Source organism: Pongo abelii, chromosome 1, assembly GCF_028885655.2.
Source record: "Pongo abelii isolate AG06213 chromosome 1, NHGRI_mPonAbe1-v2.0_pri, whole genome shotgun sequence".
NCBI classification, from domain to species: domain Eukaryota; kingdom Metazoa; phylum Chordata; class Mammalia; order Primates; family Hominidae; genus Pongo; species Pongo abelii.
The window spans coordinates 122713687-122741062 of record NC_071985.2 but is presented as its reverse complement, the minus strand read 5'-3'; the positions used below and the strand labels follow the sequence as shown (position 1 = coordinate 122741062).

Genomic DNA, 27376 nt, shown 5'->3' with positions numbered 1-27376 from the left:
GCTGCCTAAGCTAGAGAATATAATCACATACCAATTATCTTTATTTTTTATTTTTAAAGAAGCCCTTTAAAATAACCAAAAGAATTTCACACCTCACTTCCTGGGACTGGGACTGTTTTGCAGTTGTATTCAGCTTGTGAAGTTATGTAGTTAAAACTTGCTACTAAGTTTTTGGAAAAATTATTCTTAAAAAGTATAATTAAAAATTCTTATTCTTGGGCCTGGTATGGTAGCTTATGCCTGTAATGCTAGCACTTTGGGAGGCCAAAGCAGGAGGATCCCCTGAGCCCAGGAGTTTGAGGTCAGTCTGGGCAACACAAGGAGACCCTGTCTCTAAAAAATAAAAATAAAATAAAAATTATTATTTTTTTGAGACGGAGTTTCACTCATTCGCCCAGGCTGGAGTGCAGTGGTGTGATCTCACCTCACTGCAACCTCCGTCCCCTGGGTTCAAGCAATCCTCTTGCCTCAGCCTCCTGAGTAGCTGGGATTATAGGTGCCCACCACCACACCTGGCTAATTTTTGTATTTTTAGTACAGATGAGGTTTTGCCATGTTGGCCAGGCTGGTCTCGAACTTCTGACCTCAGGTGATCCACCCACCTTGGCCTCCCAAAGTGCTAGGATTACAGGTGTGGGCCACTGAGCCTGGCCATAAAAATTCTTAAGTGGAAAATTTTCTCCGTTCGTTAATTGAGTATTTGATATTTTTTTCAGCTTTATTAAGGTATAACTGACAAGTGAAAACTGTATGTATTTGGACCTGGAGTGGTGGCTCATGCCTTTGGGAGGCTGAGGTGGGAAGATTGCTCAAGGCGAGGAGTTCAAGATCAGCCAGGGCAACATAGTGAAATCCCCATCTTTTACAAAAAAGAAAAAAAAGATTAGCTGGGCACGGTGGCACATGACTGTTATCCTAGTCACTCAGGATGCTGAGGCTGGAGGATTGCTTGAGCCCAGAAGTTGGGGTTGCAGTGAGCTGTGATCCTGCCACTTTACTTTAGTCTAGGTGACAGTGAGACTCTGTCTCTTTAAAAAAAAAAAAAAAAAGTATTCAAGGTGTACAGTGTGATATTTTGATGTATACATTGTGAAATTATTACCACAGTCAAGCTAGTTAATATATCCATCACCTCATAGTTACTTTGTGTGTATGTGTGTGTATTGTATGTGATGAGAATACTTAGGATCTACTCTTAGCAAATTTCTAGTATACAATATGTTATTGTTAACTGTAGTCACTGTGCTATTCATTAACTCTCCAGAACTTATTTATCTTATAACTCCAAACTGTACCCTTTAATCAACATTTCCTCATTTCTTCCACCTTCCTGACTCCTGGTAAGAACCTTCTGCTTTTTGCTTCCATGAGTTTGGCTTTTTTAGATTGCACATAAAAGTGAGATTATTTAATTGATTACTTTAAATAAATATCTACCATAACTATGAAACCAAGATTCAGTAATCACATATCATGTTACTTAAATCCAAAATACTTCAATAAAAATAATAGCCTTACAAGAACTTTTGTTAGTCGTAGTAGTCAGGTGGTACCAGAAAGTAGAAGTATATCAATGGTAAAATTTTTTTTTTTTTTTTTTGTAGACAGGTTCTTGCTCTGTTGCCCTGGAGTACACTGGCACAGTCACAGCTCACTGCAGCCTCGACCTCCCAGGCTCAAGTGATCCTTCCACCTCAGCCTCCCGAGTAACTGGGACTACAAGTGTGCACCACCATTCCCCACTAATTTTTTTTTTTTATTTTTTGTAGAGACAAGGGCTCACAATGTTGCCAGGGCTGGTCTCAAATTTCTGGGCTCAAGGGATCCTCCCTCCTTGACCTCCCAAAGTGCTTGGTTTATAAATGTGAGCCACTGCACCTGGCCAAATATAACTCTTTTTCTGTTGGTAGAATTCAGCTGTGCTAGATCTTTTAGACATAAGACTTGGAAAGGGTGCTTTTTGAGTGGCACACCACAGATGAGAAAGGAACCTAATGGAATGTTTTTAGTTTAAAAGAAATTCTCTGATTGTGCTAAGTGTTCATGTGTGAAATATTCCTCCAGCACCATTCAGCACAGGATAAACCTCTTCAAAAAGCACATTTAAAGTATATTCTCAGTTGCATGTTTTAGAATATGGTAACTTCTCATGAAATAACGAGCGAATTTCCCCAGTGACCAAAAGAGGAAAAAGAAAAAAATCAATGGTTAATTTGACCATACTAAACTAAAAATTTTGCTTAAACACAGGTGGAAATGATACAAATAGGGAATTCTGAATTAATTTCTTTTGTCCTAGTAAAGTAGTCTAGATTAGATTGCCCATGCATTCTCCTCCTTACTCCATCCCCAAAAGACAATGGAAGTGTATTCTAGAATGGAACATTTTGTTACCACAGTGTTTGGGGTCTGCTATTACTGGGCTCTCCTCACCCTTTCCAGATCTACGGAGCAGTACTTCTCAATGGCAATTCGTTGGCAACTTAAAAACATTACATTTCTTTGCATCATTTTACTTTTCTGAAAATTAATAAAGATTTTTGGAACTGAAAGAATTATTTTCCTTTACCAGTGCTTACAAATCTTTATCTGGTATTATAAGCTCAGAAAGCTTATAGTGCAACAGTAGACCACTCCAAGGTAAACTGACCCCTTGGAAATAAAGGGGAAAGCTGCTGTTTTCCCAGCCTATTCCAAAAGAAGGAAAATAGAACTGGGCTTGTGGGTGTTTTTTGTTTTTGTTTTTGTTTTTTTGCTTTTTGCTTTTTAAATCTCAGTGTTGGTAGCAAATTGCCTTAAGCAAGTCACTTAGCCCCAACCCCTGTTCTGTTTTCTCATTTGTGAAGCATAGATGCAACATTGAAAGGATTCTAGAATGTTTTGAAAATACAAACCCTCTGTAAACTGTAAGCCACAGGTGTTGAGGCAAAGCACTTAAAGTCATATAAATCTAGGCATTCAGGATCTTGGTGTCCACCCTACTAGTAAGTGTGGATTTCAAACTTCCTGTACAATCAACTTGAAGTAAAAGTCTCCATCTAGCGCTATCAGGTGGTGTTACCAGTGATGCTTGTTCTTTGTATGCCAAGAGTTCAACAAAAATGGTTTGTAAAATATTTAGATCAGTGATATTCTAGCAGTGATATATATTGACAAAATTTGCCAATATTTTCCTATACAAAATTTAATTTTTTTGTTTTTGTTTTTTGAGACGGAGTCTCGCTCTGTCGCCCAGGCTGGAGTGCAGTGGCATGATCTCAGCTCACTGCAACCTCCGCCTCCCAGGTTCAAGCGATTCTCCTGCCTCAGCCTCCTGAGTAGCTGGGACTACAGGCACACGCCACCACGCCTGGCTAATTTTTGTAATTTTAGTAGAGACGGGTTTCACCATATTGGTCAGGCTGGTCTCAAACTCCTGACCTTAGGTGATCCACCCTGCTCGACCTCCCAAAGTGCTGGGATTACAGGCGTGAGCCACCATGCCCTGCCTTGACAGCTTTTTATTTCCCTGAGCCTATACTAGTTGGTTCTTATACCCTATGAACCAATACAAAATGATTCCCAAGTGAAAAAAACAAGGTGCAGACTATATTATCATGCTACCTTTTGAGTAAGGGAGGGAAAATAATATGTATTTGCTTCCCACACTCCTAAAAAGAAACATAAAAAGGATAAACCCGAAACCAATGAAAATGGGGAGGGACACGTAGAGTATCAGGGCTAGGAATAGCAGTGAAACTTCTCTGAGTATACCTTTTAAAGTTTTGAGACATGTAAATGTTTTATATGTCAAAATCAAAGAGAAAAAAGGAAAGCTTTAAGTTTTTACAAACACAAAGGAATGAACCCAACCAAAATATAAAATCTTAACCTAATATATCAAATTGATTACTCAGTCACGCAGAAAATAGTACGTTGATTATATATCTTTATGAAATATATTCTGAGGACGAGAAGAACTTCAATGAAACCTTGACACGTCACTCAGTAAATTTTGGTGCATAATAACATTAGTCTTGTCATTTTGAAACTTTTATATGCATTATAGAATAAATAAACATTAGAGACAAGACATACAATAGGAAAATTAAACTTTTTTAAAAAAAAGGTAATACTAAATCTGAAGTAGAAATATCAATATGAACTCATAAGTAAAAGGATTGATTTCTCTCTCTACCAAAAGAACCTAGGAGTAGTGGCATCTCTAATAGCAATTATCACACCTCTTACACCAGATATTAGCTTCTAAGTACTACTCCCTCCTAAAAGAAAGGCTCCTGAGAGAAATGGTTGATTCCAGGTTTGGAGAAGAGGAAGAACAAGGTGAGCCTGGTATATCTTCTTTCGTCAAAAAGAGTGGAAGGACTGTAATGGAATCATGTCAAAGGACAGCAGAGCCAGCTTGAAGGAGGCTCCCACTGGCCCAGTTTGAGACAATATGAGTATTCAGTGCAATTAGTGTATAATTAAGTGTAATCTGTTAAATACATAAAAATCTGAATGACAAAGGGAGAAGATTTTTCTTTACAAAAGAATGCCAGCTAATGTGGAAGGATTGATAGAAAAATAGAAGTTGCGATTCTATAACCTTCCCAATATAATTGGTTCAGGCAAGGATTATTAACAGATGGTAAAGTCATTAGGGAATAGGATATTAACATGATGAAAAAAGTATCGCCCTACAAATTAACTTTTACTTGCAGAAGAGAAAATGTACCTTTCAAAGAAGAGATCTGATGTTCTCACTTTAACCAGGACTCAATCTTAGCATTGCTGATAGTGGAACAACCCGACATGTGCCTCCTGATAATAATGCAAGGTGAAATATACTACATAATCCAGGAAATATTCTTGCCAGAATTTTAACGTTTTTCAAGTAAAACCTCAGAACTGAATTTTAACGTTTTTCAAATAAAACCTCAGAACAGAACCTCAGTTTATAGGAAGGAAACCCTCTGAAAAATTCGAAACATGAGTGATTTTATGAGACAATTAGTCTGGATTCCTCAAAGAAAAGTCAGTATCACAAGGGGGTGAGAGACATTGGAGAGACTGTTCTAGATTAGCAGAGGCTAAAGGAACCTAACAACCAACTGCATTTAATGAACCTTGAATCCATGCTGGGTTGGTAGGGTTGAGGAGACTGTTGGGATATAAATAAATATTCTTGAGAAAATTGGGGAAATTTGAATATAATCTGGACAGTCTGGATATATGAATATATAGAATAATTGTTAATATTAAGTGTGATATGTCATCATGGTTCTGTAGGAGAATATTCTTATTCTTAGAAGATAAATTCTGAACAATTATTGGTAATGTTCATGTTTGCAACCTTTATTTTTACAGGACCATGTGAAAGTATGCATGTGTATGTGTATATATATAGAGAGAGAGAAAACTATTATGGAAAATGGAAAGATTCATTCTAGGTGGAGAGTACAGGTGTTTATTATACTATGCTTTTAAATTTTTTATATGCTGAAAATGATTATAATAAAGTTGGAAAAGTAAAGTACAACAATGGTGCTAGCGAGTGGGGATGGAGGGTAGGGGGTGGGAGAGGAGACTTTAGTGTTGTCACTAAAGTAGTGGGTATGTTCCAGGAACCAGGATTTCTTCAGTCACCTGTACTGATTCTTTTTTTAAAACCTAGAATTGATGATAAATCAATATCGGGAGAAACAGATGACTGGCATGTGTTTATATAATATTGGTGGTGGGACTGAGAAAAGAGAAGTATGGACAGGTCAGGCAACTAGGTAGGTAGTAGATAGCTAAATAGGCATTGAAACAATCTGGGTGTGTGTTACATTCTGTTGCAAATTGTGGTGTTCAAAAGATTGAGAAGCCCTTTTCTGTCCTACTTATTGCCTTTTTTCTAACCTCTTATTTTCACTTCTAGTTGGCAGTTGCAGGCCTCGATTACTCATTGACTGGAGCACTTTAGGAGATAATAGTGAAGTGAAGTCAGTGAAGTGTTTAGTCTTACAGGAAGAGAGGGGAGTAACTCACAAGGATCAAACTACTCTTTGGCAGAGTTTTTCAAGCTGTGTGTTCCTTACCTTTGAAGTGACTCAGCAGTTTGGGGCCTGGTATTGCCTCACCTCTTCTCGCCGCGAGCATTGACAGAAGATCTAGTTGAGTCCTACTTTGAAAGGAGTATTGCTTCTGACTGTGGAATTGGATTCTAGCTGTGTGTGTGTTATATCCTGTTACTGTTGAGACACAGAGGCGGGAGTCAGGGGGAAGATATGTGCTGAGATTAGTCAGCCTGCCCTCCCTCTCCCCCCATAAATTCAGGCCCCATCTGGGGAGACTGAGAACTTAAGAAACTTGAGACAGGGAAGGAGAACAGGGAGCAGCCAAAACTTGCTGAGTCTCAGAAGACTGGTTTCTGCACAAGGGAATGGAAGAAGTGACTGGAGGTGGCTGTGGATTCAACTCTGGCCTGAGATTGATTCCCTTGAGATAAGTTGTTTTCCGGTGGGTGTGTCTGGGAGCATTGTGTTGGGAAGGGAATTCCTTTCTTTGGGAAACACTTTTTTTTTTTTACTTGAAGTGAAAGGTATTCAGACTTGTGTATTTCTTGTACCAAGGAGTGGGTGTTTATTGATAACTGTTTCTTTGGGTTCATCTGAAGTGGGAATCAGACTGGTAAATATCAAGAAAAACTGGGCATAGTGGTGTGGGCCTATAGTCCTAGCTACTCAGGAGGTGGGAAGATTGTTTGAGCCCAGCAGTTTGCAGCCAGCCTGGCAAACATAGTGAGAACCTGTCTCTTTAAAAAGAGAGAGAATGTAAGGAAGTAAAGGTGTTACACCTGTTTTGGCTGTCTGCCATATTCTCTTCCTTTCCTCTGAAAAAGGAGTGGGTGAGGGTAGAATCTGTAGAAGAAAAAATAATTTAACCAGAAAATATGTGTGAAAGAGGGATTAGAAAAGATGTAGGAATCTTGAAAAGTGTTCTGACACACTATGCTTAGTAATGATGATCTTGTTAAAATATCTAGTTTTTTATTGTTACTTTTTTTTTGCTCAGTTGCTAAGAAATATGCTGACCATAATTTCTAAACAGAAAAATCTCTACACACAATATGCTAGGACAGACAATGGGACAGAATATATAAATTTAGGAATGTCCCAGAGAATCAGTAGTGTACCAAAAGAGGGATCCTAGCCCTTCAAGTAATTCTCTGCAGTAAGAAAGACTGCTCTGCTCACTTCTACATTACACTTTCTTAATGATTTGTTTTCCTAGTAATTTGCTGTTTATCTTTGAATCTAGTTCTTGACACTTAGGAAGAAACCTTTTTGAGGAAATTAAAAGCTGTTAGATTGGTATTTGAAATAACGAATTTGACAAGATGTCTAAGTTAAACCTAAGTTAAACAATATCCAGATAAGGCTATGAAGACTATAATACCTGGCATTTTCCTCATGGAACAGTGAAATTCCATGCCAAAGCCACTTACATTACTATACTGTGGGTCAAAACATGTCTACAGATTTTAAGGGACCGTGTTTCCTTGCATAGAACTTTCCTGGAGTAGCACTGGATACTTAGTTGGTGCCTAGCAAATGTGATGACTAAAGAATATAATGCATCACAGATATTATCCTGATCACCATTTCTTGGCTAAAATGTTGTTGTGGAATTCTGGTAGCTGTTAATTCTTTCTCATTCAGGAGATAGCAGGCAAAATTGGGTGGGCCCTGGGAAGGACTGTAGCTGGGCTATTTAACATCTGAGAATATAGGATGTGTGTTTATGAAAGTAAACTCAGCTTCTAATGGTAAAAAAAAAAAATCAATTAGGATCAACTAAATGAATAGCATACAATTTTTCTTCTCTTGAGGTGTGTAACTTTTTTGGATTGTCTCTGATCCACTTCTCTTGGTAAGGTCTGCACAATTCTTTTAGCTCACTTTGTCAGCAGACTTCCCACTAGGTAGTGGATATACCCCAAATTATTCGTTTGGTAGAGCTTTTCTTTACCATTCTCAGTATCACATGGAAGAAAGTCACCCATTGTACCTGCTAAGCTATTTGAAGAGGTGCTTTAAATAGCATATTAAACTGGCCTGATATTTAATTGGGTTTTTAAGACACAGCAAGTAGACGTCTGTATTTGGGTGTGCTATTTGAAGAATGGGTCAATCTGACCTTCTAGCCTTTCATAAATATGCTCTTAGTGTAAGAATGGAACACTGGAGGCCAGGCGCAGTGGCTCACGCTTGTAATCCCAGCACTTTGGGAGGCTGAGGCGGGTGGATCACGAGGTCAGGAGATTGAGACCATCCTAACACGGTGAAACCCCGTCTCTACTAAAAATACAAAAAAATAGCCGGGCGTCGTGGCGGGCGCCTGTAGTCCCAGCTACTCAGGAGGCTGAGGCAGGAGAATGGCGTGAACCTGGGAGGCGGAGCTTGCAGTGAGCCGAGATCGCATCACTGCACTCCAGCTTGGGCAACAGAGCGAGATCCGTCTCAAAAAAAAAAAAAAAAGAAAGAATGGAACACTGGTATGCTTGTTCAGTTGTGGGTAAGGCTGTTTATGGGGTGGTGAGTACTCAAGCATAACATCGTTCTTTAACATAAGACTTTTTACTTAAAGATACTTTCTGCATTTCAGCCACTTTATTTCCTTTCCATTCCTTCTCTTCCCAATCCTACTTTTTATTTAGGTGTAGTATTCCTTGTAGATGTAGATTTGAAGAAAGATGAAAGCACAGTAATTAAGACTTAATGTTTGGAAGAAATTATGATAGGAATTAATAGAAACAGAACAACTTTGTAGTCTTCATTTTCGTCTTACCCAGATTATCATATTTGCCTTAAATGAGTGAGTCCAACCCAATCAGAAGGCTGTTGTTGAGATCTGGAGAGAAAACTTGTGATATCCAAAAGTTGCTTTTGGCAGCAGTGTTTATATTTACAATGTGAGGGTGAACAATGCTCCAGGAGATACTTCACCAAGAGAAAACAGAGCTACTAGCTGTGAAGATAACCAGTGGAGCTAGCAGGTCTGGAGGAAACTGGCAGAGCAGATGTATTCCACAGCATCAGTTGTAACACAGATTCTCTTCAGCCTGTAATTTGGGGTGGAAGAAAAGACCAGGTTTTCATGCATCTTTGTATTGCTGGGACACCTTATAAGTGGTGAGAATGTTAAACAGCTGCAAGAATACACAGTCCATTCATCCTTGCCATGGCTTGGGTTAACTGCATTCTACCCACTTCAAATATGGACCATATTCATTATTTGAGAGATGGGGAGGTAGGGGCACTGCACTGGTTAGTAAGCTGCTAAGCTGCTTGCAACACAGTCCAGTATTTTTAGATGGGAAAGATTTTGCTTAGCTTTAGGCTACTGATGAGCTTTATTAATATAAGGGGAAATTATGACTATTCAGTTTTTAAGTTGCTGAAGAAACACATTTCTCTCTTGCCACAGCCACCTTTCCATATAAAAAACTGCAAGTGTTATTGCAGTTCCCTCCCCCACCCTCACCCTCCATGTACCTGGTATCTGGGAACATGCCCAGAATCCTTTGAAAAAAGGCAAACGGGAAGGAATCATAGCAGAGGGGAGAGTAGCTTCCAAATAGAATAGGCTGCATATGCCGGCAGCAGGGAGGCCGGTGGAGGAAGGGCTGCCTCTGGAGAGTGTTAAGAGGGGTTGATGGTCTCTTGACTGTGTATTTTTTTCCATCATCAAAATAACAGCATATTGAGTTGGAAGTCATTACCTTGGTCCTGGATTAATTTCTTCAGTGAAACTAGCTTTACTGACTGTAGAAATCAGTTTCCAATTTGTTTATATTAGCTGCTTATGCCTAGGCTGCCCGCTTAAACCTGATTCCTACACTGCAATCTGGCGCTCCTCTAGCTGAAGGGTACATGTGAAAGTGGAGGGGAAGCTTTTGCAGCTGTAACTAATGGGTAGTTTACTGTTCCTGGCTTTAAAGTGGCTGTAACCATGTTGCCAGTATTATACAGAGAAGATTTTAATCTGTAGTCATTTACATTTCCAGAGTATTTGCTAAAGACTTAGCTTAATGGATTCTCTATGGGAACCTTTTCAGATTTAGTCGGATTGTGAACAGAATCTCAGTTCACATACTCAAACCATCCTGCTTATTTCAGGGTGGTGAAGTTTATTTTATTTTTAAGAAAGGGTTTATCAGAGTTTAAACAGGAGTTCGGGAGGAAGGTTTAAACCATGTAATAAAAGTGTTACACACTTTATAAATCTATAAATAATATCAATTGCAAGCTATTTGCTATTGATTAGAGCCAGTTTTATTCTTCAAAGAATTATCTAGTTCTGGCTTATTTCATTTAAGGAAGTTTGTTTTTTGGGGGGTTTTTTTGTTTTTTGTTTTTTTTTTGAGACAGAGTCTCACTCAGTCACCCAGGCTGGAGTGCAGTGGCACGATCTCGGCTCACTGCAACCACCACCTCCCGGGTTCAAGCAGTTCCCTGCCTCAGACTCCCAAGTAGCTGGGACTACAGGCACCCGCCACCAAGCCCAGCTAATTTTTGTATTTTTAGTAGAGACGGGGCTTCACCGTCTTGGCCAGGCTGGTCTCCATCTCCTGACCTCGTGATCTACCCACCTTGGCCTCCCAAAGTGTTGGGATTACAGGCGTGAGCCACCATACCTGGCCCATTTAAGGAAGTTTTTAATACAAAGTTTACCAAGTCATTATTTTCTCCTTCCTTCAAATTAGTCCTAATGAGTTAGAATTTACTATAGTGTATGTGGGTTTTTAAATTTCTTTTTATCATTATATTCTGGTATTTTAAATTTGTACTAGGGTAGGAGGTTCTGGAGATACTACATTGGCTTTGTGAAGTATAGACATATGGTTGGGCTCTGGGTATTGGCACCCTAATGCCCATCACCATTTCTAGGCATCTCTTCATAATTCTTTCAGAAAGCAAGACCATTGCCAACTTCAGGAGTGCGCTACAAGGGAATATTCTGAAACAAAAACCAAAAACCCCAGTAGCACTATGAGATTCTGTTTTCTGAAAGATTTGGGAAGAAGCATAAAGAGTTTAATCTGTCAGGGTTATAAGAGGGGAAAAAAACTTGGTGGAATGTGAGAAAGATTTGTAAAATTCAACATATACTAAAAGAAATTGATTCTTAACCTTAGCCCCTCCTCCCAAATCCTGCAGAAACAATTGGGAGGAGACAGTGATTGACGTGTTGGGAGAAGTCAGAGGTAGCCTCGGCCTTCCCCCATTTCTGGTGGGAAAGTTGCTGGCTTAGTAGGAGCCATGTGATTACATGGCTTTTAGGGAAAGACAATGTATAACCTTAAAAAAAATAAAACATTTCATGGATTTTCCTTATAAGTTTTCAACTTTTTGTCTTCCTTTTGTATAGCAAATCCAGTTTGCTGATGACATGCAGGAGTTCACCAAATTCCCCACCAAAACTGGCCGAAGATCTTTGTCTCGCTCGATCTCACAATCCTCTACTGACAGCTACAGTTCAGGTAGGTGTGAATGAACTCCATGTCCTCTCTAATCTCTCTTCCCTGTTTGCTACCAGTGCTCTTCACTTAGCAATCTGAAAATACCTCATGTTATGACTGCCCACCTTTGTGCTGAAAACTGTTAGTGGCTGGGCAGTGGGAATGTTCTGCAGCCAAGCTAGTAGCTGGGGAAGCTTTTGTCGACTTGAGACTTTCTTCCCCCTGTCTGTCTATGTGTGTGGTCTGTGGCCAGTGCCCAGTTGGTAGGACTGGGCTAGTTCCCATTCCCACATTGATCCACCCATTTCAAAAGGAAGAAATCAGTGCTATTTTGGCTGAGAGAATTGGCCTTAAAAAAGAAGTGCATTTTGAAGCACGATTTCTTTGTATAAAATATACCCTGCCACCTATCTCTTTCTTTCTTGTCTCCAAGACTGCTTAGATTGTAACAATAAAATTAGTATTTTGGCTTCTCTTATTTATTAGGTTATTCTTTCTGTTGGAATATCCTCCCCTGTTAGCCTCTGGAGTAGGAAAGATTCAGACTACTGTAATGTGACTCCAGCTCCGTTTTTTTTTAGTTCTCTCCTCCTGTCTTAACTCTCTGTAAATAAAGTCTTTTTCTCTTTTGTATTGTGTTTTTCCCAACTATAGAGCATGTATTAGAAAATTAGCATGGAAAAGAATGTAGAATCTTGGCAGATGAATACAGGAGAAAACATTAGGGACATCTAATGGGGCATCCAATACAACCTTGTCATTGTTTAACTGAAGACTCATTGTTAAAAGATTAAGAGGTTACAGATTGCTATCAATGTCAGCAGAGATATTTGTACCAAAAGCCATTCATTGTCCTTTGCCAGAATACCTTTTGCATTGTATTATCAACATTAAGGATTAACATAAATGAAAAGCCATTACATATGATCCTGGAGTGACAGATAAAAAGTGGTGTGTGACAAGCAGGCTAATCGTAGCCAAGAAAGAAGAAAAATTAATTGTGAAAAATTGAGTTATGAGAGGAAGAACGATAAAACGACTGAAGAAGGCTTTTAAAAAGTCTTCAAAGATCTTGACGGCCATGTTACAGAAATGTATTAGAGCCTTTTAAAAAGCTTAGTGATATGGTTAAAATGTCATAGTGGGGATGATAATCTTTGGTAGTATTTGTGTTAGCTGGACAGGAGGAGGACCTGTACATAGAAGTCAGTCAGTGAGAGAGTCCAGGTATACTAGCAGAAACTGTGATGAGGAAAGTACTCAATTCAGAGAGGAAAGAAGTGATTTGAGAGGTAAGGAATGATTGTTGTATATCCTCTTGCATATCTGTCAGATAAGTGGTATTTTTCGCTTTTATGTGAAGCCACTTTTTAAAGTTGATCATTTTGACATACTTTCCCAGGGCTATCAATAGACCCAGAGCTATTTGCCTTTTGTGCCATTTCTTTCTCTATTCCTTGAGCACAACTTAGTGTAAAATCCCTTGTAAGACTATCTTATCACTTTTGTCTATATCCATGGTTCTCAAAGTGTGGTCCTCTGACTAGCAGCATCAGCAACACCTGGTAACTTGTTGGAAATACTAATTCTTAGGTGCCACTCCATACCTGCCAAATGGGAAACTGGCCATGGGGTTTAGCAATATATGTTTTAACAAACCTTCCATGTGATCCTGATAGATGCTTGAATTTGAGAACCAGTGATCTATAGAAATAGCATTCCTTATCTGCCCTAAATTATTATTCTTTTTTTTTGCCAGGTCTGGTTCCAATCCAGATGGGACCAAGTACCTCTGTTATCTGGGATTACTATAGCTGGTACAGGTTTAGAATCAGTGGTCCCTTGTCACAGGCACTAATGGCACAGTATTGTTAGGGTGGGTGAAAGAGCTGCAACATGGAAGCATCCACAACAGTTTCATTCATACCACCTATTAGAACCTAGAGGAGCAGAACTGAGAGCGTTGTAAAATGTAGCTCCAATTAAGGGTGTTCCCTTAACTTAAATGAAAGTCCCTTGGGAACTACACTCTGTAGAGTTGGGGACCACTGAGGTTTTTCTATCCTTATTTTTTTTCTTTCCTGGCTCTAGCTGCATCCTACACAGATAGCTCTGATGATGAAGTTTCTCCCCGAGAGAAGCAGCAAACCAACTCCAAGGGCAGCAGCAATTTCTGTGTGAAGAACATCAAGCAGGCAGAATTTGGACGCCGGGAGATTGAGATTGCAGAGCAAGGTAAAGAAAGGGAGTGGGTTAGGGGACCAGAAACAACCCTCTTGTTGGCCATCAGAATCCACAAACAACTTAAGACTTGAAAGTATACTGGGAAGAAAGACAGTATTATGGACTTTCGGATAAACACTTCTCTCTCTATGGAACTTAAGTCTCGGGATTTTGTTCTCTCTTCCTTCTGTTCTCAGCATGTGGTAATTACACACAGAGTAGTTTCTGTTTTCCTCCTTGCCTCACCCCACCACTGTATTCAAAGATTTACATGGCAGAATTGGCGAGTCCTAGATCACTATGTGGTAGTTGGTTATATGGGATCTTACTATAGCTGCCAATGGCAGAGACCCAGATTGCCCAGAAGCAGCTGATGAGGAAGGGTTTTAAGGTAAAGATGTGGTGACCTAGAGTCTTGTTTGGTCCTGAGCACCCTCTGCTGGAGCAGAGTAAAAGTGACTGACAGTTAAATCTTGGTTTCTCTACCCCAGCCACTCCCAGTAAGCTCCTCTTTACTCTTGTGTTGTTTATACATTGAAGGCATGTTCTATACTGAGAGAGAGTAAGAGAAACCAAACAGACTGACAGGACATGGTAAGACAGCATAGAAAAACAGAAGTTAGTGGTTTCGGCTGAGGGTACAGTCTTTCTGGTCTGATGATTATATATAGGAATCTATTAGCCAATGCCTTGACTATTTTCCTGTCTTTCCAAATGAATGATGAGACTCACCCTTCATTTTGATCAGTTTTAAGGATTTACTTCATTCTCTGTTCAGTCCTCTGTGTATAAAGCTGAAGCAGTAGAGGAAGAGAGAAACTCCAAGTGGTTGCATGACTGCTCTCTACTATTACTGTGCTGTTGAAGCTGCCAGTCGTCATGGAAATAGGCTTAAAAGTTTTTCTGCCTCATCTCACCATATCTCAACAGATCCAGACCAGCCCTGGGGCAGGAACTGATGATACTGCTAGTGCAGACCTAGCTCAAATCCTCTGTTCTTTCACAGACATGTCTGCTCTGATTTCACTCAGGAAACGTGCTCAGGGGGAGAAGCCCTTGGCTGGTGCTAAAATAGTGGGCTGTACACACATCACAGCCCAGACAGCGGTGAGTTTGTTGGAAGAAAAGAGGGACTTCTGATACGGGGAAGAAAGAAATCAATTTTTTGTTTGTTTCACTTTTCCTTTCCTAACTCGCCAACCTCCAAATGCTAACTATTAGTAGGATCTCCCTGTTACACAATAATGGGGTTTTCTGGGTTTTTTTTTAATATGTAAACCCACTTTCAGCAAACTTGACCTAGGAAAATCTAGATTTGCAAACATATGATTGTTATAAAATGTTATAAAGACTTTTAGAAACCTATGTTTTATGCAAAGTTAAATACCAGTGCACCACCTCGCTGGAGTACACCCCTTTGTAACTTTCCAGTGTAGTGCCTGTTGGTGCAGAGTTGATAGGTATTGTTATCTATCAGGTAATCTATCTATGAGGCTTGCTCTCCATTCCTGGGTGGCTCTTCTCTTCCTCACCCTGTCTTCCTACACCTCTACACAGGTGTTGATTGAGACACTCTGTGCCCTGGGGGCTCAGTGCCGCTGGTCTGCTTGTAACATCTACTCAACTCAGAATGAAGTAGCTGCAGCACTGGCTGAGGCTGGTAAGTTCGGTTTTTTCCCACCAACTTTGCCCCAGAATAGTTATCCAAACATATAACTTTTATGTATCAAAATTGTCGTTACAATATCGTATATGTCTAGAGGCTGTAAAATTGCGGATGATAAAAACCTCAACAGGAAGAAAGTGGATAATAAAATTAAGATGAATATCCATGATGGAATATTATGTAGTCATTAAAAATGGCCTTTGAAAATAATCTAATGGCATGGGGACATGCCCAGTTCTAGTGTTAGTTGAACAAGGAAGAATGTTAAACTATATAAGTGCCATCAATTTTGTGAGAGAGCACAAGTAAGAAGTACCTTTTATATTGATAGTGCATTAAATAATTTGGTATTCAGTATGGCATTGAAAATATATGAGCTATTTGTGAGTTTAATTAAACGTAAAATAATTTTTTATTATTCAGGCCAGGCCTGGTGGCCCACGCCTATAATCCCAGCACTTTGGGAGGCCGAGGCGGGCAGATCACTTGAGGCCAAGAGTTCAAGACCAGTCTGGCCAACATGGTGAAACCCCACCTCTACTAAAAATACAAAAGTTAGCCGGGAGTGGTGGTGTGCGCCTGTAATCTCAGCTACTCAGGAGGCTGAGGTAGGAGAATCACTTGAACCTGGGAGGCAGAGGCTGCAGTGATCCGAGATCATGCCACTGCACTGCAGCCTGGGTGACAGAGTGAAACTCCATCTCAAAAATTAAAAACAATAATAATAATTTTTATTATTCAAATATTCAGAAGAAAATCACCGTGAAGTTTCTTTGAGGACCTGTCATCTTTCTTTTTTTTTTTTCTTAAGATGCAGTCTTACTCTGTTGCCCAGGCTGGAGTGCAATGGTGCAGTCTTGGCTCACTGCAACCCCTGCCTCCTGGGTTCAAGTGATTCTCGTGCCTCAGCCTCATGAGTAGCTGGGATTGCAGTTGCATGCCACCACACCCAGCTAATTTTTGTATTTTTAGTAGAGATGCGGTTTCACCATGTTGGCCAGGCTGGTCTCGAACTCCTGATCTCAAGTGACCTCAAGCACCTTGGCCTCCCAAAGTGCTGGGATTATAGGCGTGAGACACCGCACCCAGCCGGACCTCTCATCTTTCTAAGATACTCAGAAAGCAACTTTATAATACTTTTGGGTTTTTTTGTTTATTCTTTTCTGATAAGTGTTTACTGCAAAAAATTTAGGAAGTTCCCCAAAACTCTACAATCCCACTACATAGAGTATTTGATTAATGTTTTTCCTTTTCCTTTTTTCTACTTTACATGGATGAAATAAATTCTGATATATATACAGTTTTATAACCTAAATACATATTTTCAGACGTAGTTTTCCATGTCACTGAAAACTTTGACAGCATCATTTGTAATACTCATTCATATGGCTATGTGATTTTACCTCACTGTTTTCCTAATGGAGAACATTTAAGGTTGTTTCAAGATGTTTACTAATATCAATAATGCTCCAGTTAACAACTTTTATTAATTCCCACTTCATTTTATCTCCTTCTAAGTATAAAATTAGCCCAAAGAAAGGAACACTTTAAGGTTCCAAACTACTTTTAAAGCAAAAATTCCTTAATTTCTTAACCTAATTAATTTCTGAACCAAAAGTGATTCTTTGACTTTTGGCTTTAAATTTTTTCCTTTCTGAAATTGTTTCTTTTGCCTTTTTCTCTTCACATGGATCTCAGAAAGTGATTTGGTACAGGACACTCCTCAAAGGAGGAATCAGCTGATTCATTTCTGTCTCTACAGGAGTTGCAGTGTTCGCTTGGAAGGGCGAGTCAGAAGATGACTTCTGGTGGTGTATTGACCGCTGTGTGAACATGGATGGGTGGCAGGCCAACATGGTAATAATGCGTATACATTCTACACTTTGACAATAGATTTATTTCCTTTTTTTCCCTCAAAGCATGGTTCCCTAAATATATTTTGGATGTTTGGTCTTATGCACTGACTTTGTTGCTAAAGTGTTTAGCTTGATACCTATTCAGAATGGGTCTGAGTACTGAATGGAAAGGTGGGGGAAGGGTAAGACTAGCTGAACACATGGCTCAAACACACCAGAACAAAATAGTGGTGCTTCTTTGGAGTAGGATTCTGCTTTCTTTCCTTCCTGCCCCAGTTCTCCTTTTGCATTCAAAGGGGCTATATATTTCAAGACTCTAGACTAAAAATGAGTCTGTGATTAGCTTAATACTCATCACTGTAGCCTAAAACAAACCTAGGAATCCTTTTAACCATTTTACACCTACAAATTTGACTATATTTCCACTCTCTAAGCCTGCTCTAAGGAGCTCTGAGGACTACTCTTCCAAAACATACAGGGCTCTCTTACTAGTACAGAAAGTGGGTTCAAAGATCCCCCCAGCCCTAGCAGCCTGAATGCCCATAGAAGTCTTCTGGCTGTTCTATAGATCCTGGATGATGGGGGAGACTTAACCCACTGGGTTTATAAGAAGTATCCAAACGTGTTTAAGAAGATCCGAGGCATTGTGGAAGAGAGCGTGACTGGTGTTCACAGGTAACAGATTCTGGAGTAGCTGCCCCTTGTGTCCTTGCCTCAGCAAACTCTTCTGGTCTCTGTTAGGCTTTAGGACTGTGTTTCAGACTTATAACTAAATGGGAATATCTTCATTAGATAAAACTTGAGTTTTTACTTTTGAAAAATCAAGTTGATCCTAGAAGGAAGTTATTTCAGGTTCTAGTTCATACATTTTTCTCTCCCATTTACTCCATTGAGCGATTCTCAACTAGTGTTGAGGGGCGGTTAGGGAATAAGTGTATCTTGAAAAACTGTATTCAATATTGTATTATCATTTTATATTTGAAATATGAAAAACAATCCTATTGTAAAACTACATGTTATACACACTACAAAAAGTAAAATTGGGCAAAATATTCTTGGCTTGTTGGAATACTGAAAAGATATCTGAAAGAGTGTTTCTTGGGGGCACATTGCGCATGCTTACTCTCACACACATGGAACCATATCAGAATCATTGATAGTCTTTGTTTATCAGAAGTAGGCATGGGTTTCTATTGAAAAATGCTGATCAAAGGAAATAACACTCCCTATAAAGGGAAGAGAAGTACATTTCTTCAATTGAAAGGCTTTTTTTTTTTTCTTCCAAAAAAGGGGTAAAGGGAGAAGAAAATGAAAAGAAGTGTGGAGGGATGACAAGGAAATAATCATGTTTTCTAATATCCTTGGGCAATAAATGAGACAGGGAAGGGCAGCATGGAACTTGAAGAGAATTAGGCAGATTTTGCCGCAAATTATGTTGTGCCAGCTAACTTGGTTTTTGTTTGTTTTTGTGACCTCTTCTCCCTTTAGGCTATATCAGCTCTCCAAAGCTGGGAAGCTCTGTGTTCCGGCCATGAACGTCAATGATTCTGTTACCAAACAGAAGTTTGATAACTTGTACTGCTGCCGAGAATCCATTTTGGATGGGTAGGTTGAATGTATATATATTCAAACTTCTAGGGGCTCTGGTCTTCCTTTGGCTTTAAAAGTTTATTAGAGGGACCATTTCATACTGAGCTCAACCAGCTTCCAATTGATATTCTCATGGGCATTGGCCCACACTTTTAACTTTGTGAAGAGGGACTGAGTTTGAGCTATTAACGTTTGAGTTGAGCCCTTGTCTGTTTCCACAGCCTGAAGAGGACCACAGATGTGATGTTTGGTGGGAAACAAGTGGTGGTGTGTGGCTATGGTGAGGTAAATAGCTGGGTCTCAGTGTCTCTTTCTTTTTGTGTACTTATTAGAAATATTGGGTAAAGGAGGCTTGTGCTGTCAATCTAGAGTCACTGGTACAAGGTTTAAATTTTTTTAGATAATGTATCTCAAACAATAGCAAAAGTCTTTTATTCAGATTTATGAATAGAAACTTACAGAATGAATTGAGTTTTCAGATTTTACCATTTTGCCTTGTGGAATAGATATCAGTATCATTTTCCCCAATTATAACCATAACCTTTAATGAGACTTAATTCAAGTGAATATATAGCATTTTAGCCCCACAAGTAACTTGCAGTAGAATTAAGGGTGGAATCTGAAATGGCATATAGTTGAATATCTCCAAACTGGAATAGGTCACAGATTTTGTTGTCTTCAGCAATGACCCAAAGAAGTTCCTGAGCTACGAGGGTATCCTTGAGTAGATTCTTCTCAAGTAAGAGAATAAGAAATTAGAGGTTGCTTAGAGTAAGTTGCTTTTGCTTAGACTTGTTTCCCTGATGAAAACTGCTATGCAAAGCCCCAGTCCTTCCTATGACATGTCTGCTAAATTACCTCTCTAACTGAGGTTCACAACGTAATCTGGGTCTGTTTCTGTTCTGCTTGGGATTGGAGCATCTGTGCAGCTGCTCACCAGATGACAGGCTATTTCATGAAGGTTAATTCCTGTCTCACAAATAACCTACCTACCCTAAATATCCATGACTTAACCTAACGACTTGACCTTTCTTTTGTTCTGCAGGTAGGCAAGGGCTGCTGTGCTGCTCTCAAAGCTCTTGGAGCAATTGTCTACATTACCGAAATCGACCCCATCTGTGCTCTGCAGGCCTGGTAAGAACAGAGTGATAATACTATTAGATTCACTCTAGGTACTTTATGTTACTGAGAGTTCATAATTGAGTATATTAATCATTTTTGCAGAAATCACCTAGGGGAAGAGAAGGCTAGGACTGCTCTGTTCTTCTCACTCTAACCCTAGGGCTCTCTTAGAGCCTCTTGGCATTTTTCCTTCCTGGAGGGAGTCTTGGGGACTCTGAAGAGGCCCGTGTATATAGTTTAGCACAGCTTATCACTCACCATTCCTGTGAGGTGGCACTGGATCCAACTTTAGAAGGGGATCTCGTCTCATTTCATGACCATCTTCCCTCCCACTGCCTTCTTGCTTTACTCATAGTGTTCCTTTCTTTTCTTCCAGCATGGATGGGTTCAGGGTGGTAAAGCTAAATGAAGTCATCCGGCAAGTCGATGTCGTAATAACTTGCACAGGTAAATAACTTGCATAGAGAAGTATTTATTCAGAGGCTAAATCTTGAAAGTAGTCTGAGTGACTTTCATACAAAGGAGGTGAGACCTCTGTTCAGTATAAAGATCTCAGAACTAGAATAAGCTATCAGAACCTTAACATGTTTTCCAGAGTAAAAAACTTTTTTCCCTGGTGACTTTTTATACTGCTTGATCTGAAGACCAGGTAGCCTAAGGAGCGGTTATACATGTCTTCTCTCAGAATGTCTACATGTTCTTTAATGCCAGCAAGCCTCTTGTCTCCTATGTTCTACCTGAAAGTCAGCCAGTACCTTTGTTGCCCGGCATCTCTTTCCTTAGCCACCCATCTTTTCTTTTAGGAAATAAGAATGTAGTGACACGGGAGCACTTGGATCGCATGAAAAACAGTTGTATCGTATGCAATATGGGCCACTCCAACACAGAAATCGATGTGGTAAGGCTTCTGTCATTTGTTGCTAGGCATTTCTCTACTACCTTTCATTAATAACCATAGTCAACTGTGCTTTCTTCCTTTCAGACCAGCCTCCGCACTCCGGAGCTGACGTGGGAGCGAGTACGTTCTCAGGTGGACCATGTCATCTGGCCAGATGGCAAACGAGTTGTCCTCCTGGCAGAGGTACACACAGAGAAGGATTCTGGCAGAGCAGCACAAGCAGAGTAGTTAGATCCATGAGGGGAGAGGGGAGGGAAACAAATATTGGGCCTATGTTTCCCTGAATTTTATCTTTGGAGAGAGAGATATTTCACAAATTGGTCCCCAAAATAAAACCACTTAAAAAAAAAATCTACATTTTAGTAAGTAACACTATTTCCTAACCACAGCTGATTCTTTAACCTTTCAGACTCAGATGGATTTGCAGAAAATAGGAAAAAGCCTAGAGTCCTGATCTGGAACTGTAATTCTTCCTCTTCCAACTGAGTCTAGAGGGGTGTAAAGTCCTCTCCCGCTTTGGCTTGACTTGTATGCCATTGGAATCTGAGACAGAGCTCATCCCAGGGCTCTCTCTTACCTTTCCAGGGTCGTCTACTCAATTTGAGCTGCTCCACAGTTCCCACCTTTGTTCTGTCCATCACAGCCACAACACAGGTATGTGGCAAAATGCCTGCTTACACTGCACTGCAATTTGTGGAACTGGGCGTAGATCAGTTCCAGTGAGGGTGTACTGTACTATGTTCTCATCATCCTATTCTTTTTTTCTGTAATAAATTGTGGAGACAGGTATTCTTAAGTATACAAAAGAGTCACTAAGTCAGTGTTTGTTGAATTGGCTGTTTTAGTTGAGAATATAATGTTCAGCTTAGTTTTATTTGATTTGTTCTTTTGTCAGGAACTAAACAAAAACAACAAATCCTCTTAGGATGTGTGCTGCCCTTTAGTATAGGCAAAGTCCTAGGTGCTGTGACTGTAGTAGATCACTGTAGTACTTACCCAAATGCTGTTAAACCTGGTTTTATTTTTATGTGCCTGTCTAAGAAATATTTTTGTGCTTTCTGGCCTTCTTTTCCCACCTTAGGCTTTGGCACTGATAGAACTCTATAATGCACCCGAGGGACGATACAAGCAGGATGTGTACTTGCTTCCTAAGAAAATGGGTGAGTGAAAAACAGTGGAAACCTATGCAGACAGCTGCATAATTTGGTGAAATGACTGCCATGAAAGGCATTGGATTTACAGTCAGAGTTCCAATTCCTGTTCCTGTGCTTACTGGTTGTTTGACCTCAGGATAAGTTCTAATCTCCATGATCCTCAGTTTCTTGATTGGTAAAATGAGAATAATACTACATACCTTGTAGAATTGTGTGAGAATCACAGCTAATGAGTAACAGTGCTTAACACAATGGTTTAGGGAGATGTTCTTACTCTAAGTAGCCTTATGAAGTTCAGTAAACTTCCCAGTGCAGCTGAGTACATACAGCCTTGGAACAAAATGAGAGAAACAAACACAGGTTTTATTGTCCATTTTCTGTGAGGATATGCAAACCATCCAATCTCTTGTAAGCAACCCATGCTGTGTTCATGTGACATAATACATCATCTCTAGTCCTTTACCTTTCTGCACGGTGTACCCATCTCCCATATCTCCTTGGCTAGCCCAAATCCCTGACTTCTTAATGCTAAAATACTTCTTGCTCTCCTCTCTTCCAATAGCTTACTTCAGACTCTTTTTTTTCAGTGTATAATTATAAAAGGGAAGCTTATCTATGGAAAAGTAAAAATTCTGTGCCGACTACCTTAGAAATTCATGATCCTAAGATCCATGGATCTTATCCTAAATGAGTGTTATTGACACAGGGTCTTTCTAGCTTACTGGTGTCCACTTTGATTGCTAATTTGACTATAATTTAATCTAGTTAAGGAGGTTGCTGCAGGAAGGTAGGAGTAGCATGTGACATGTTGGGCCACCGCAGGGAAGCCCCCTGCTTTGCCAGAGAAGGATAGAGAGGTAAAAGCCCACCCCCTTTTGTTACCCTGGTAAGTGGCTTTTCTGAACGCACTGGAGATGTGCTGAGAGAAGCACCCTGCCCAGAAAGGCAGCTTTGTGGGTTTTTTTTTTATTAAGCAAATATTTCAAGTTGTGGATTCTTTCAGAGTTATTCCATCCCTTGTCTGCTTTCTTAAAAAAGCTTCAAATGAAAATGGGAAGTTATAACTTGAGAGACATTTTGAAAAGGAGTCTGCTCTCCTGCCACTTTGCTCTTCCTAGATGAATACGTTGCCAGCTTGCACCTGCCATCATTTGATGCCCACCTTACAGAGCTGACAGATGACCAAGCAAAATATCTGGGACTCAACAAAAATGGGCCATTCAAACCTAATTATTACAGGTAACCTGGGGAGAGGCAAGTGAAAAGCTCTTTTTCCCAGTATTAAACCAAGCAAGCTAGGCTGTTTCTGACATAAAGATCAAATGTTGTACCTGATTTTGAAGAGTACAAGAAATCTGTTCCAGGCCAGGCACGGTGGCTCACGCCTGTAATCCCAGCACTTTGAGAGGCCTAGGCGGATGGATCACTTGAGGTCAGGAGTTCAAGACCAGCCTGGCCAACATGGCGAAACCCTATCTCTTAGCCGGGTGTGGTGGCGGGCATCTGTAATCCCAGTTATTCAGGTGGCTGAGGCACGAGAATCACTTGAACCTGGGAGGTGGAGGTTGCAGTGAGCCGGGATCACGCCACTGCACTCCAGCCTGGGTGATGGAATGAGACTCTGTCTTAAAAACAAACAAACAAACAAACTGTTCCAGTTAACAAGGTAGATAGAGAAATTGTGGGAGATGTCAGGGAGTTAGAGTTTTTTTTGAAATTTTGGAGCCTGGGCCTCACCCCAAGAGATTCTGATATATTTGGTCTGCGATGGGACCAAATTTACAAAACATTATTTTGTAAAACCTCCCCAGATTATTGTAATGTTTAGTCAGGGTTGAAAAACACTGACTCATTCCTGGGAACAGGCAGTAACACCAGAAATGGCATTGTCAGAGACCCTGTGGAAGAACAAGGGAGACTGGTGCCCTGGGGAATGACTGCAGGGATCCCACCCAGGCTGGGGAGGGGCCCTGGAGAAGGTGCTCTGTTTCCGATTGTTTTTTTGGAACTCTCATATGGAAGACATAAGTGTTAACCAATCACTCTCTCTCTTTACAGATACTAATGGACCATACTACCAAGGACCAGTCCACCTGAACCACACACTCTAAAGAAATATTTTTTAAGATAACTTTTATTTTCTTCTTATTCCTTTCCTCTTGATTTTTTTCCTATAATTTCATTCTTGTTTTTTCATCTCATTATCCAAGTTCTGCAGACCACACAGGAACTTGCTTCATGGCTCTTTAGATGAAATAGAAGTTCAGGGTTCCTCACCCTAGTCACTAAAGAAGGATTTTACTCTCCCAGCCCAGAAAGGTGATTCTTTCTTTACCATTTCTGGGGACTTTAGTCTTAATTAGGTACCTTATTAACAGGAAATGCTAAGGTACCTTCTCTGTGGAACAATCTGCAATGTCTAAATCGCCTTAAAAGAGCCCGTTTCTTAGCTGCTGAAATCAGTGCTCTTTCACTTCTTCAGAGAAGCAGGAATGGTACCTACCCGGCAGGTAGGTTAGATGTAGGTGGTGCATGTTAATTTCCCTTAGAAGTTCCAAGCCCTGTTTCCTGTGTAAAGGTGGTATGTCCAGTTAAGAGATGTGTATCATGAGCATTGCTTGTTAAGATCAGGAGGCCCACTTGGATTTATAGTATAGCCCTTCCTCCACTCCCACCAGACTTGCTTATTTTTCTAGTTTTTAACTAGACTATACTCTATTGAGTTTAATTTTGTCCTCTAGGATTTATTTCTGTTGTCCAAAAAAAAAAAAAAAAAAAAGAAAAGGAGAATTTTTAGTGTTAATGCTGAGGAATTGCTTGAGTGGTTAGTTGTTACCAATTTCTCTTTTGAACCTTTGGAGCTAAGGGTGCTGAGTCTAGAGAAATGCTAGTCTCAAGCCTTGTTAAGTCCTTCTGTTTCTAGCCCGTAGTTCATAGCATCAGTGAACTGGAGCCATAACAGCAAATTCTATCAGCTCTGTCCCATACAGCTTGTGCTGAAGGTGAATTTTTTGAGCCATTACTCAGTATAAAGCACTGAGTTCTATCTTTAGGATTTATCTTTAAGAGCAAATTTCTGGTCAGCTGTGCTTCTGCAACCTAAAATATTTAAAGGGAGGTAGGTGTGGGCAGGAGGAGGAATGATAAATTGGGTCAGGGCAAGAAAAATCTAGCTTCATATAATTTGTCTGGGACTATACACCCTATATAATGTTAGTTTTACAGAAGTAATACGACTTTTGATTGCTACATACCACAAAGAGTTTATGAACTGAGATCATAAAGGGCAATTGATGTGTAAAGAAAGTAGTCAGTACATCCTGGCTCATGCTCTGAAAGAATATCCAGAGAGGCTCTCTCAAAGATCAGGGAGATGTATTCCCATGCCATGCACCCTGCTTCCCAGCATTTCTGCATGGTCAAGTGAGCTTTATGCTCATGAGCTTTAAGTATATAATTATCCAGGATTTTAAATCCTCAACTTGTTCTAGCTTGTGATCCTTCAAAGTTGGGTCATACGTTAGTGCTAGATACTAGAAATTTTCACTTTTCCACTGATCAGAGAGACAGACATTAAAAACAAAAATAGAAGAAAGGAAAGCTTTCACCCTGCAGCTTCTTAGCAGGGGACAATTGTCTTGCCAAAACTTTTTTCCCTTTTCTCTCCCATTTTCTTTCACCCAATCCCTTCTTACTCCTTGCCAGTGTGACCATGCTTTCTTCTCTGTAGATGTTAACAGTTAAGGCCTATTTTCCTCAGGCACTTAACCAGCCAATCAGAACACCACATCTGTTAGGGGAGGTAACCTGGCCAACAGTGTATCCATCACGTTAGCCTGCTGGAGGGAAGGGACCCACATTCACCTGCCCTCTGGCCTGCCCCTTGATCCCATATCTATTACCATGTCCATAGGAATAATAGGTAAGGGCTCTGTCTCTGTCAAGCCATGTAACAAAGGACACTGTAAAAAAAAAAAAAAAAAGTCTGGCATCAGAGGGAGCATGTGGAGAGCAACTTGGGAAGAACAAGTTCATTTTGTATTGAATGATTTTTAATGAATGCAATATTAATCCTTGCAGATGAGCAATAATCATTAAAATCGATTAAAATGATAAGACCTTATTGGCAGTCTGTATGTGTCATTGTTGAACAGCAAAACTTCATTAGAACCTGTTTTCTAGGGTGAGACAAGTTATAGGTCAGTAGCATTTAATAGAGATTTGTTGAGGGCCTAATATGCAGAGGCTGGATACAGGATTCTTCAGTAATACCTGAAGTTTTGTATGCCTGCTCTGTGCCAAGCACTGGGCCTGGGTACTTTCACTCCTAACTTCCTTCAGGAAGCAGACTTGCTGCTTAAGCCTCAGGGTTCCTCATTTGCATAGTCCTTCTAAGACCTAATTTCCAAAGAATGCCCCCAAAGTTATGTAAGCTTCAGCCTCCTCCCACACCTGTATCCATTTCTGAAGTGGTCTCAGTGTCTTTTTTTTTTTCTTTATTTTTTTGAGACAAGGTCTCACTCTGTCACCCAGGTTGGTGTGCAGTGGCTTGATCTCAGCTCACTGCAACTTCTGCCTCCCGGGCTCAAGTGATCCTCCCACCTCAACCTCCCAAGTAGCTGGGACCACAGTGTCAGCTAATTGTTTGTATTTTTGGTAGAGATGGGGTTTCGCCATGAAATCTAGGCTGATTTCAAACTCCTGGGCTTAAGTGATCCTCCTGCCTCTGCCTCCCAAAGCGCTGGGATTATTGGCCAGTGTCTTCTGATGTAAGAAAGTATTTATCTTGGTCAGTTTCTGCTGCTCCAGCAAAATCCTGAGACTGAGTAATTTATAAAGAACAGAAATTGATATTCTCACAGTTGGAGGCTGGGAAGTCCAAGGTCAAGTCGTTGGCAGATTTGGTGTCTGAAAAGGGCTGCTCCCTGCTTCCAAAATGGTGCCTCTTATGCATCCTCATATAGCAGAAGGTAGAAGGGCAAAAAGGACCTAACTATTACTTCATATATGCCAAAGTCTGTTTTAGATACTGGGGATACATCAGTTTAAATCAGATGATCTCTTCCTTTGTGGTGTTCACGTAAAATTCCAGCAAGATCCAAATTCCTTCCCTTTTTCCTTTACCCACAATTTGGCCATTAGGTAAGACAGAGCAAGCTAGGGATTCATGTGGATTTGCAGCCTGTGAGTGTGGGTGGTATCCTTGTGGGAACTGGGGATGTAGCTTGGTACAAGGAGTCAGATCCCAAGTGGCGTTGGGAATGCATCCATGCAGGGGATGAATGGCAATGGCAGATTAGTTAGGGATAAGCGATTTGATCACTGTAAGTGAAAATATTAAGGGTAGTGGAAGCCAGCTGTCTCATTTTGGAGGAA

General features: G+C 40.2%; 1 protein-coding gene across 3 annotated transcripts in view; it reads left to right on the top strand.

Annotated features, from left to right (window-relative positions):
- The window catches only part of AHCYL1 (adenosylhomocysteinase like 1), a 39437-nt gene extending 13314 nt beyond the window's left edge, over positions 1-26123 (top strand). For 2 of the 3 annotated variants that reach the window (XM_002810476.4, XM_054529878.1), the window contains exons 2-17: positions 11401-11512; positions 13583-13726; positions 14721-14821; positions 15272-15374; positions 17143-17237; positions 17805-17911; positions 18725-18841; positions 19048-19111; positions 19872-19960; positions 20325-20395; positions 20752-20846; positions 20931-21029; positions 21432-21500; positions 21928-22006; positions 23119-23239; positions 24059-26123. In XM_002810476.4, the coding sequence (XP_002810522.1) occupies positions 11401-11512; positions 13583-13726; positions 14721-14821; positions 15272-15374; positions 17143-17237; positions 17805-17911; positions 18725-18841; positions 19048-19111; positions 19872-19960; positions 20325-20395; positions 20752-20846; positions 20931-21029; positions 21432-21500; positions 21928-22006; positions 23119-23239; positions 24059-24065 (1473 nt within the window). In that variant the 3' untranslated portion in view covers positions 24066-26123. Of the gene's footprint in view, positions 1-6299; positions 6487-11400; positions 11513-13582; positions 13727-14720; positions 14822-15271; positions 15375-17142; positions 17238-17804; positions 17912-18724; positions 18842-19047; positions 19112-19871; positions 19961-20324; positions 20396-20751; positions 20847-20930; positions 21030-21431; positions 21501-21927; positions 22007-23118; positions 23240-24058 lie in introns of those variants that run through there. The other variant, XM_003775617.5, reaches the window with a different exon arrangement.
- The last annotated feature ends 1253 nt before the right edge of the window (positions 26124-27376 follow it).